This window comes from Thalassophryne amazonica, chromosome 21 (genome assembly GCF_902500255.1).
Source record: "Thalassophryne amazonica chromosome 21, fThaAma1.1, whole genome shotgun sequence".
Taxonomy (NCBI): domain Eukaryota; kingdom Metazoa; phylum Chordata; class Actinopteri; order Batrachoidiformes; family Batrachoididae; genus Thalassophryne; species Thalassophryne amazonica.
The window spans coordinates 27,655,301-27,668,648 of record NC_047123.1 but is presented as its reverse complement, the minus strand read 5'-3'; the positions used below and the strand labels follow the sequence as shown (position 1 = coordinate 27,668,648).

The 13,348-nt window shown below is 38.2% G+C and overlaps 1 protein-coding gene across 1 annotated transcript in view; it reads right to left on the bottom strand.

Annotated features, from left to right (window-relative positions):
• Positions 1–12,868, bottom strand: part of pinx1 (PIN2 (TERF1) interacting telomerase inhibitor 1) — a 45,785-nt gene extending 32,917 nt beyond the window's left edge. The window contains 5 exon segments of the mRNA XM_034162853.1: positions 4,854–4,941; positions 5,650–5,728; positions 6,810–6,902; positions 7,356–7,466; positions 12,833–12,868. Of these exon segments, the coding sequence (XP_034018744.1) occupies positions 4,854–4,941; positions 5,650–5,728; positions 6,810–6,902; positions 7,356–7,466; positions 12,833–12,868 (407 nt within the window).
• Between the last annotated feature and the right edge of the window lie 480 nt (positions 12,869–13,348).

Below are 13,348 nucleotides of genomic sequence, written 5' to 3'. Positions count from 1 at the left end.
GACACCACACATGCTGCGATATTGGGCCAAAACAATCCAACATGTTGAAAGATCCCCGATTTGCGAGCAGATCAGAGCGCTCTAACACACCACACACAGCGGAATATCTGTTAGATACGTTAGCGTCATCACGATTGTCGGGGCATCCTTAAGATTGTCGGAAGGGGAAGATCGGGTCCGATATTGGCCTAATTATCTTTCTGTGTGAACCAGGCTTAAGTAAAATTTCAGTATGCTTTAAGAACTTGCGCGCTTTAAAAGCTTTCTCAGTGAGTCTTGAAAACATTTGTAAATGTATGAGAAATCTGAATGCAGATCGATTTACTCAGAGCTAAGATAATGTTTTATAAAAAGAAAGGAATCTTGCTATTAAATATCTGAAGGAGCTCAGACAGAGTTGCAGAGTACTTAATGAAGTTCTGAATTTTAGTCCCAAAAGTAAGTATTCAAGTCTGTACCAGTGTGGCCTATAATACCTTTTATTCAAAGTTCAATTTCGGAAAAATTTTTACTTGCTGACTGTATCAAGATCCTAATGTGATGGCATCTGTATCAGGCTCAACCCAAAGCTTTCATCAAATTCTGTGTAAATGGATGATTAGGTTCAGCAACTCTGTGACAAGCCAACAGTGTGAAAAACAATTACAAGCATTAAATCCTTGATTCTAACAGAGTGTTGAACTGTGAGCCTATAAGCAACTAATCAATAGACTCACATTTTCTTTAATGGAAGTGATAAACATGTACAAGACACAGTGAAGCCAACTGCACAAAGCGCAGAGAGCTGGACTTAAATTCTGCATCAACCACCCTTGTTGCCATGACAGGTGATAGATGGGTGCGGCAATTAAAACTGGGTTACTGGTTTATGCTGTGGGTCCAGACCTGAGCAGTGGAGATTTTGGTGCCGTTCCCAACAAACAACGGCCATCAATCCTCCAAGATGTCAGTAAGGGAGCGAGCCAGAACAGAATATCAATAAAAAGCACAGAGTTCTGCGCAGACAGAGAGCCTCGGAGATGTTTGCATGAATTGTGAGGCCATAATGTAACATCCCCCAACAATACCAGCTATGCAATTCATTTTTTTAAAGCAGAAATAACAGGAAATTAAGCAAAGCAGAGCTTAATGTAGCACATACGTTTTAACGAGACAATGCTGCAATCATGTTCTAGTCCTCAAATGCACAAAAACACATTTGATAAACACTTGTACTGACTAAACAGTGAATGCCTCCCCACCCAATACAGTCAGGCTCATAAGTATTTGGACAGTGGCACTGAAATGAAACAAAGATGCTCTTATAGTAGAGGCTTGCAGCTTTAACTCAATTTTTTTTTTTTTTTTTTTTTTTTTTTTAAGTGTTGCATTAACCATTTAGGAATTAGTCATTTTTATACACAGCATTCCCATTGTCAGAGGCCACAAGTACTTGGACAAATTAAACATTAGGTTTATTCTTAATGAAAATCTTTTCAGAGCCAGTTTTCTTGAGGCAATATGAACATTTCCATTGTTTGGACTTTATTTACATCAATTATTAATTTATGTAACTCTGGTACTGTGTGATGAATCTGTCTGATCTATTCTTATCTGGAGTAGACAGTTCCCATCACAGTTCTGAAGGAGTTATAGGCTTCTGGGGCTGTGATTGGTGAAAAAAGTGCAAAAAATATCATCCAAATTTGTCCCCCAATAACAGACTGCCGTCCTGTCCAGGGTCTATAACACTGCCAGCTTGATGTCTATCCTGATAATGAGTGAAACCCTGAAGAGAGACACTAGATGGTTCCTTAGATAAACTTTGGTGTTGTATGATATTTGGGAAGCAAAACCATAATTACCTGCAACATCATCACACATTTCAGAGTTCTCATAACCAAAATATTCCATTTTGCAAAACTGGTTCATACTTTTTTACTATTCAACCTAAAAAAACAAAAAACAAAAAACAAAACAAAAAAAAAAAACAAAAACTGACAGCAATTTCTGCACATATAAAAGTCTGAACGCCAGACATTTCTTTTTTTTTTCACCTCATGTAACAAGCTTAGCAACACGCAAATCCATTAGCAAGGCCCAACTTAGCAACAACTACAAAGGGAGGGCGAGTAGAAGTAGTTAGTGGAAGCATGCAAACAGGTGTGGCAAGGGCGCTGGTTGCCAGGTGATAAGTTTGGCTTGCCATGCCAGTGCCCGTCACAAACTGGATATACCACAGCAAAGCCAAGACAGGAACATAAATGTGTAATTTAAGCTTGTAACCATGACAAGACCGCAACACATTCTGCCATTCAAAAACGGGCATTTTCAAACCATTTACAGAAACTAGTTGGGTAGTTTCAATGGTATATAATGTACATAAAAGATTCAAGGATTCAAAAGAATTTTATTGTCATATGCACAAAGGAACATGTTCCCTGCACAATGAATTGTGTCTACTGCATTTAACCCATCCTAATTGCCAGTTAGGAGCAGAAGTCGCCATAAGTATGAATTTGCTCAATGAATGGATGTTTATATAATATGCTAACTTTAATATAAATATATATAATATGCTGACTTTGCTATCACCAGTCAACATGAGCGAATCTATGGAAAACATGAACGCAACGCACTTTGCTACAAATATTCTAATCATGACCTAAACTTCAGGCCATTCCGCTCAGCTCTTTTCAAAAGTGACTGACAGTTACTCCCTTTTAGGACAATTTAAGGCTGGTGAAGTTCTGAACTCTCAGGTTTCCAGTGTAGTTAGGAGCCGTTTACAGACAACTGAAAAGCGACAGCGTCCCTTCTGTTGCACAACAACGGTTGCGGCTTCTTTAAGCAGACGCATGTTAAAATGGTATCATGTTGCCAAAGATGGTTGAAATGACAGCTCAACTGCACAGATTGAATTCCAGTGAGGATCTGATTACCTGCATTTCACCTCATCGTTCTTACTCTTAACTGTGAGAAAGTAAAAGTGCTGAAACTACAGAATGTCAACTATCTGAGTTGGGTGCTACTTGCTCCGTCACTAATACAGTCCTTCACCAACAGCTGCTGATAACTGAAGGGATCTGGACCTGAGAGGTTAGTTTTTTCAAATGCAAAGATAAAAAAGGCACAATTTGAGAGCCATCATGAATACCCAGCTCTCCTCTCCTCTGTGCATTAAATCACATTTTGCACAGTCGTTCTCTTACGCCTAGCCATACATTTTCTAAACCCGCTCTATTCCAGTTCAGGGCCGTGAGTGGGACTGGAGCCTATCACAGCAGATATTGGGCAATAGGCGGGGCACACACTGGACAGGCTCCTAATCTATCGATGTGCTGTCAGTTTAGTTCATGAATCACAAAGAACTGTCAATTAGAACATGAAGAAATAATAATTTAGTTATTTTTAGGTGCTAAAGTACAAACTGCCACAATGTTGCATTTTACTGTTCATTACTATCATAATTATTTTGGATTTCAAGATTATTCAAAAGTAATGAACATATTTTGATGAAACCTGGTGACAAGATAAAAGTTTAATCTGAGAGAAGGGCTAAATCATTGTGACGTGTAACGTGGTATTTGAATATTACCAAACATCAGTGTGTTTTTCACACGTCGCGTCTAAGGCCTCCTTCATGTAGGTGCATCTTATCTGTGAGGAATACAACCTCCTTTTTGGATCCTTCTAAGTTAAGATCACAAAAACAGACTGAACGTGTGATTTGGGGGGGAGAGACAGAGGTCATATTTTATCAAACACGTCATCTAATAGGTCACACAGCCCATGGGAGATGTTGTTTTTGGGGAGCCAGCAAATGGACATGCCAGATGCCTCAAACAGGAAACAGGAAGTTGCTACTCAAAATATACAAGACTCTTCCAGGTGAGATAAAGTTGAGATGTTTGTCTTGCCAAGTACACTGACCTTAAAAGGTTTATTTGCACCCAAAAAAAAAAAAAAAAAAACGCACTTACACACATTATTGATTAAGTAATGCACTGATTTTGTGGGAAAGGAACATAAAACTAATTATAAACTGACAAAAAAAAATACACTTTAAAAAAAGAGCAAACAGGCATATTGGAAAATTCTGTTTGAATGACTGATTAGTCAGAAAATGAATTATTTAAGACAATTTATGAGGAAAAACTGCAAAACATTCTCCAATTCTTGCTTCTGCAAGATGACACTTAAAGACGTGAATCTGAGCTGCATAAAACCGCGGTGAACATTCCCATCACTGGTTGACATTTTATAAACCAGTTAATCATCAATAATTGGAAATGACCTAAAAGCAAATTTAATGTTTTCTGCCCTAAATCAGTCGGAACACGTCAGGCCTGTAACCACTCAACCACAGTGAGCCAGCGTTAAAATATGGACTCCAGAATGTTCATCTTGGTCTCCAGTGGTGCTGAACACCAAATTCCTCCTCATGCCTACTGGTGCGTTGGCCTTGACCAGCAAATCTCAACTTCCTGATGTCGGAAGGAGTGCTGCACGTAAGTTATTAATAACTTCGTCTACCACTGACCGGGTCAAGTGACCCAGCACAGGCTGACAGAACTCTGATCAGAATCTGTGGACTGAGCCAAGACTGCATGAGGTTGGACCCGGGCTGAAGGAGTCTGTCCGTCCGTCTGTGTGTGTGTGTGTGTGGTGGTGCAGCTGGAAAGCTCACAGAAGCACTTTAATTAAACCCATGACCTTAAATCAACTCATCGTTCCTCCTCAAACTAATTAATCTGATATAAAAGTCAGATCAAATGTTCAGCTCGGCACTTTTACTCAGCGTGACCAGAAGATCAAGTTTCATAAACTTTATGAAACTTTATGGTGCTGTGGAGGAAAAAAAAAATACTCACCTTTGTGAACTCGTGTAGTGAACTCGCTTTTTGGAAGTCTTGGATTTCTCTTCCAAGCTGAAGCCTTTCTGCTCCTCTGGTGGAGTTTCTAATAACCAAAAACAGTAAATAAAAAAAAAAAATGACAACATGCAGGTTGAGAGTAAAAAAAATATATATATTTTGTTCCATAACACTTTTAAGAGATCAAGATTCAGTTTGTGAAACAGAGTAAAGGCTGCAGTGTGGCGCCCTCTGCTGTGCAACAGATGGGATTAAAAACAAAACTGTCCCAAGTATTTATCATTGCCGTGATACAAAATGCAACTAATGTGAGTGTAATTAGTGTTAGTATGGTATAATACTGGGCTGTCAGAAAGCAACATTACCAACAACTGCTCTTCAATCTTTGCAGCTCATCGGCCGACACGTCATATCCAGTTACATCTTTAAGTGTCGCCACATATGTTTAATAATCGTTAAACTAACAGTCACTCTGAAAGTTCTCCAGTCAATCTGGATGAAAGATCCCCTCCAGCTCTGAGGAGTTGCTGACAAGTTTGTTCAGTCAGTCACCTTAAACTACATTTGATAGAATTTCTGAACTTTTTCGTATGAGCCACTGAATGATGTCAGCAACTAACTGTGGCAACAGTCACTGTCAGAACTAGAGATCTGTGATCAAAATCACAAAACCTCCCGCTATGCCATACTACTACGAAGACAACTTTACTGTTTCAAAGATGAGACAAATGATTCACTGGAGTCCAAAGTCTTACGCCTACATTAATCTTTTTAAACAAACCCTTTCACGTACCATTGCCGTTTTGACTGTGACAGTTGTTCAGTTGCTCTAAAAGTTGATTGAATTCATCTTGGTGGGCGATCCAGTTATCCTGTGAACACAGCAGATCTCAAATTACACTCTAACAGCATGTTTCAATATCAAGTGCAATTATGGGCACAGTTTTGAAGTTCTATACCGCCAAATAAAAGCAATCCATTTGGAGTATGTACACGTGCACATCACTATTTAGAGAATGCATATTCAGAGTGCAGACCTGAGCGCTATTCAAGAACATTTTGTGGCCGTTCTATCAACATATCATACATCAGGGTTCTCAGCGGGATTTCTTCTCAGCGTAATGGGGTGGAAAATTCACCTTGAGAAGCCGGGGGTTTGGGGACTGCTTAGGCTTTGACCCCGCTGAAACGTTTCGCTTTTGGGCTTATAAAGGGCCTTGTCTGGTGTTTATTTTTAACTTCAAAATGGAGAGTAATCAGAAATGAATCTAAACATTTGTAAGGATTTTCTGTAGTAAACTGCTGTGTATAAATTAGCAGTTCCGATGCTCCTGTCCTATCTAGACGGTTGCGGCCCGTCATAGTCAAATTTGTCCTACAGTGTCATAATGACCTGAAAATATTTGTACTCTCACAGTAACATAATAGATGTCGATTGTGTGCCCATCTACATGACCTGCATGTGAAGGACCACTGCTATTTTTTTTTCCTTCTGTTCTAATTTGGAGACACGCGTGCATGTGTGAAATGATTACTGATCACATGCATTTCATTTTTAAATGAAATGACTCTGCAGACCTCCATTCAGGCTTACCTTTCAAGTAGCAGAACTGAAAATAAAAACTGCATATTACCAATCAATGCAAATATTACAAATCATACACATGAACAGTTGCACAGCTTCTTTTTTTCCTGCAGTTTTCTGAACTGTAAACAACCTACAGATGAGAAGTCAGTTATATGTGAATGTATACTGGTTCTATTCACCGGTTGACAACAACATGGACATTTCTACAATAGGAGCTTGCAGAGACGTTTAGGGGGTCCGACTCATTTGCACTCATCTCAACTGCAGGGATCACCCCTAAAATGCAGGGCGATCCCAAACCAGACTAGCAAAATAAGAGCAACAGACAACTGAGACATATTTCTGTGTGTGTTGAATATGATTACCTCGTGACTGGCATTGGCTCCGAGTCCATAGCTGTTATTTTTAACCTTTACTTTGACATGTTCTGTGGAACCCTGCTCGCTTCTCCCGAGGCCCTTCAAATGACAACGCATGTAATCAACAATCAAGAGTGAGCTCAATACACTGATACATTTACAAGCACATTTAAACACTCACAGCAAGTTTATTTTTTCCATTTATTTACAGAAAGACAATTCAAATTGCTTGACACAATGATAAAACCTTTAAAAAAGTAAAGAAAGACAGACTAAAAAGTATAAAGCTGTAAAATTCTCATGGCCCAATTTAAAAGAGCTAACAATCTGTGCAAAAGTCAGATCTTCTACAGGTTTGGATCTTCACCTCAGAGACTAACACATAGTGTGAAAAGTCACTGTGTGTGGACCCAGAATCTGCTCCAAAAACAGTATCCAGACATCCTGATGTAAAATATGCAACTTTCGACACTGCTCCACTGACTGGAAATCCTATAAAAATCACAACTACATCATAAGATCACAAGTCATGAAGATCCATCTTGTACCCACCTTGCCCTTGGACCAGCCCATACGCTCCAGCATCTTCTGACCAAATTAGAGTCATTCATTACTCCAGCTGCTGTTCCTGGGGTCAACAGACCACTTCCACTTTCCTACGGGCTGGAAAAAAAGATGAGCAACATCATCGTTACACAACAGATACAGTCAAGTAGAAACCAACATGTTACATGTTCCTTTCCAACATGTTCCTTTCCAATAAGACACAGACTGGAGCTTCAAATGGACTTTTGTAGGATTCCTTGATATGCTTTCAGGTCATAGGTGAGAAGGGATTAAAGACCATTAGAGTTTATGTAAATGTTTGAGCTTTTTCCACATAATGGGAGGAAAAGCTGCACTATAACTGGAAATGTTTACAGAGGGTTGTGACTGACCTTTGGGGTTAATGACTTGTGCACTGTCCAATGCCAGAATCTGTCAACTGTACAGGTGATCAGTTCACCAGCATACAATACATACAGGTGTTCAAGTTGTTTTTTTTTTTTTCCTTTATTTACAAGTCAACCAACAAGGTGATACAGGACAAAAAAGTGCAAAACCAGCTAAGCAGACAAGAAGACAAACAAATAAACCAACAAAAATAAAACCAACCAAACACAGACTGCAGCTTACATCAGTTTTTCGGTTTGAGAACAGAGCATATACAACCCCTGGCAAAAATTATGGAATCACCGGCCTCGGAGGATGTTCATTCAGTTGTTTAATTTTGTAGAAAAAAAGCAGATCACAGACATGACACAAAACTAAAGTCATTTCAAATGGCAACTTTCTGGCTTTAAGAAACACCTATAAGAAATCAAGAAAAAAAGATTGTGGCAGTCACTAATGGTTACTTTTTTAGACCAAGCAGAGGAAAAAAATATGGAATCACTCAATTCTGAGGAAAAAATTATGGAATCACCCTGTAAATTTTCATCCCAAAACTAACACCTGCATCATATCAGATCTGCTCGTTTAGTCTGCATCTAAAAAGGAGTGAACACACCTGGAGAGCTGTTGCACCACGTGGACTGACATGAATCATGGCTCCAACACGAGAGATGTCAATTGAAACAAAGGAGAGGATTATCAAACTCTTAAAAGAGAGTAAATCCTTACGCAATGTTGCAAAGATGTTGGTTGTTCACAGTCAGCTGTGTCTAAACTCTGGACCAAATACAAACAACATGGGAAGGTTGTTAAAGGCAAACATACTGGTAGACCAAGGAAGACATCAAAGCGTCAAGACAGAAAACTTAAAGCAATATGTCTCAAAAATCGAAAAATGTACAACAAAACAAATGAGGAACGAATGGGAGGAAACTGGAGTCAACGTCTGTGACCGAACTGTAAGAATCTGCCTAAAGGAAATGGGATTTACATACAGAAAAGCTAAACGAAAGGCATCATTAACACCTAAACAGAAAAAAACAAGGTTACAATGGGCTAAGGAAAAGCAATTGTGGACTGTGGATGACTGGATGAAAGTCATATTCAGTGATGAATCTCGAATCTGCATTGGGCAAGGTGATGATGCTGGAACTTTTGTTTGGTGCCTTTCCAATGAGATTTATAAAGATGACTGCCTGAAGAGAACATGTAAATTTCCACAGTCATTGATGATATGGGGCTGCATGTCAGGTAAAGGCACTGGGGAGATGGCTGTCATTACATCATCAATAAATGCACAAGTTTACGTTGATATTTTGGACAATTGAAGGATGTTTGGGGATGATTAAATCATTTTTCAAGATGATAATGCATCTTTCCATAGAGCAAAAACTGTGAAAACATTCCTTGCAAAAAGACACATAGGGTCAATGTCATGGCATAGGGTCAATGTCAATGAGCAGATCTGATTTGATGCAGGTGTTAATTTGGGGGATGAAAATTTATAGGGTGATTCCATAATTTTTTCCTCACAATTGAGTGATTCCATATTTTTTTCCTCTGCTTGGTCTAAAAAAGTAACTGTTACTGACTGCCACAATCTTTTTTTCTTGATTTCTTATAGTGTTTCTTAAAGCCAGAAAGTTACCATTTGAAATGACTTTAGTTTTGTGTCATGTCTGTGATCTGCTTTTTTTCTACAAAATTAAACAACTGAATGAGCATCCTCTGAGGCCGGTGATTCCATAATTTTTGCCAGGGGTTGTAGGAGTGTGTATGAATGCACATGTGCGTGCGTGTACCTGAATCAGACAAAGTATGCAACATTAATGTTCACAACCATAGTTGGAACGTTAATAATAATGATAGACCTTTTTTCTTGTCTTCTTCCTTCAAAACTAAATTCCAACTCTAATCAGAAAAAGGTTAAGTGTTTGTGTGAGATTGAGGTGGGGATTGGCTCTCATGCACAGCAGAAATCACGATGCAAAAATACAAATAATGAGTTATAGGCAGATGGAGAGGGGTTATATGACCAAGTGTTGGGTGAAGTATTCCATAGAGATGTAATCAATGAGTGAGTTTTTCCACTGTGCTATACTGATGTTACTCCTAAATTTCCAGGTCATGAAGACCGTTTTCTTGGCGAAAGTTAGGCTATGAGAGATAATTTACTGTTGGAACTCGTCAGGTTTATTGTTGCAGTGTCACCAAGTAAGCAGGGAAAGGGGGTTAAGGAGATGTGACAATCCAAAAACCTTGATAGTGACTTTGTGACCTCATACAAAAATTGTTGAACAGGTGTGCAGTTCCAGATAGCGTGGATATTAAGTGTCCAGTTTTTTTTTTGGGGTGCAGTTTGTACAAATGTCAGATGAGAATCCCATTTTAAACATTTTCTGTCCTGTGAAGTATCTTGTCTTGTATTAACTGTAGATTTGCATCTTTTGTCATAAGATAAATGTTTTAGCAGGTTTGAATCCACAAGTTGGCATCAGAGCCAACTGATAAATCATGTTCCCATTTTACTGTTGGTATGGAGAGTGTTTTATTTAAATATGAAAGACATTTTTTTGATGATTGAATATTAATTAAGTCTAAACATGAAGGTGGAAGGCTAAGGTTAGTAGCTTTAATGTTGAATGCATCTTGAATTAAGGATTTTAGGGTGTGAGTATTCAAGAAATTGATTGCTTCTGATTCCAAACTCCTGGACCAGATGAGCGAATGGAACTAGTGTTGTTCTGAATGATGTGCTGTAATTGAGTAATCCCTTTATTTGACCATGAGTGGAGGTGGAATTTTTTTTGTTGTTGTTGCTGAGAAAGTCAGGATTATTCCAGACTGGAATGAATTTAGATGGACCTAATGTGGAGTATTTGACTTTATGAAATTTCCACCAGGCAGTCAGAGTCACTGATATTAACAGTTACTTTGAAACATTGACAGTATTTAACTGAGTGACTAAGAAATGCTAAGTCTGAGAAGGTGATGTTTTTGCAAAATATCTGTTCTATATCCAACCATGGATTTTTTTGATTGATGGGGATGGATCCATTTGTGTACGTACTGTAGCTGATTTGCAAGGTAATAATGATGGAAATTGAGTGCTGCAAGTCTTCTCTGTGTCTTTGGTTTCTGAAGAGTTATTAGTTTGATTTTTGGTGGTTTGTTTTTCAATAAAATTTTGTAATGATAAAATCAAGTAATCTGAACCAGGACAGTGACGGCTGAGATGGAATCATAGAAAGAAGATAATTAACTTTAGGAAGTACTGACATCTTTATTGTTGCAATTCAGCCTACTATGGAGAGTGGAAGGTTCATCCAGTGAAGTTTGTCAGTTATTGATCTGAGAAGTAGGGTGCAGTTAAGATTGAGCAGCTCTGACAGCATGGATGAGACATTAATACTGAGATATGTAGTATGACTAATGCATAATGAAACAGGTGAAGTAAGTATGAAAGGGAGGTCTCTCCCTCTGGATCAATTAGAGAGAGAGCTTCCCTTCAGGATGGTAGATGGTGCAACAAACAATGCAACAGTACTTTGGCATGGCTAAAGCACTGAACCTAGTGGCCTGTGCATCTCACCCAGTGACTCCCCCACTTCCCCGTGACCCTTGATAAAGCAGGTAAACAAAATGAATGAATGACTAATCCATGGAGATACCATGACCTGCCTTCTGGACATGTACTGACATTTTGTTTTACCCTTTGCACTGGTTGCTATGGCATGCACTGCATTGTGGGAGGCAAGTCTGATGACTTTCATTATGTGCCAATATGCTAACAAGAGCTAAACAAATTGCAATTTAGTATTAATGACCTTATTTTCTCCTCTTTGACTTATTTAGATGATTTTCTGGAGCACAAAATCACTGAACCGCTCTGTAAACAAATCATGTTTCTTATCAGTGATCACAACGAGTAACTCCTCCTATGACCAAAAGACCAGAATGTAAACAGAAGTGGTATAAAATAAATAAATTCGATTAACCTGCATGGTACACATGGTACACACAGCTAATGCTAAAAATTAGCCACTGGAAAGCCGTACTTTAAAACTACCCAATAGTGAAACACTCTGCCTCACAAAATTTACAGCGGATGTTGCTACTTTGTTTTAAAGAGGAAAACACATATAAAGTGCTCAATTAATACAAGCGAGGAAATATATTAACTTTCTTTTTTTAACGACTTACGTTCAGCAAGCATGGACATCGTGTTAAGGTCCTACAACGTGACGAAAGCAAGCAAGTGCTGCCCAAAGAATGCCTGATGAAAATGTTGAGAGTGTGAAGCGGGCTTTTTAGAACACACATTAAATTAAATTATTTATCTTGCACTCGTAAAAATGTTATGAATTATTGTGTTATTGATATTGCTATGATTACTAGTAATATTTTAATCCGGAAAGCTGCAATTATTTAATTACAACAACAGAGGGAGACACAGCACTAGGTTTACAGGAAGAATAGCTTTTGTTTGTTTGTTTGTTGTTTGTTGCTTCTTGCTGTAGCGACCCTAAACGGAAGAAACCAAAAAAAATAAATAAATAAATAAAAATAAAATAAATAAATAAATAAAAAAGAAGAAGAAGAAACTTCATCTTTCGGTTTTACATAAAAATTCTCAAGCAAACATAATATTTTAAAAAGTTCTCATTAACTATACAAATATAAAACAAAGCATCAAGAAAGAAAAGTCAAAAGGTAATTTTAGTGCAGATATAATGCAGTACATTGTGTAATATTACAGCTTATAACACATTTATTGACTATTTTATCATTAAATATTGCTAATATAAACACAAAAACATAAGAACAAACTCGAATAAACAAAAATGTGGTTAAATGAGCATAAACTGCCATCAGAAACACGGCACTATTCAATAATGTCCAGCAGGTGGCAGACATGTCTATAGGAAATTATGTATGCAAAAAAAAGTTGCTTTTTCCATTGATTTGGTGCATCAATGTAAACCACAGTCAAAACGCACCATCTTCAATATGTGTCCTCTTAATGCGGTGAGTTACACAACAACATCACTTCTCATTTTTGAGTTGTTGCTTTCACAAGCTGTCAACTCACGTACTTGCTCAGCTACAGTTTCAATATGCAAATCCAACATTGTTACCAGCACGAAGCCAAATCACAATCAAGCCCTCCCAAAATGAAACTGTTATGCATATATCCCAAACAAAGCATTACATAATGGGTTTGCACGTCAATGAAGATAACATGCATGTATGGTGGTGACCTTTGCCCCGCACAGGTCTCCTTTTCACCTGTTTTCAGCTTGTTTTGCTGTTTATAGGGCTGTCAGAATAAATCACATCACAAACATCCTATATAGCGCCAAATCTCAATATAAGTCACCCAAAGGAGCTTCACAGGGGTTAAGGCAAACCTTAAAACCCCTAAATATCTCCAAAAAGGAGCCACTATAATTAACACTGATCAGTGTTATCAGTTCTCACATTTCTTTGGTTACATGGTGTGCTGCCAACAAAAGCATAATTGTTTGTTCAATGAAACAAGAGCTTCAGGGTAAGACCCAGGGAAAGAAAAAAAAATGAAAAAGCAAATCACCTGAGACCTGACCCAACTT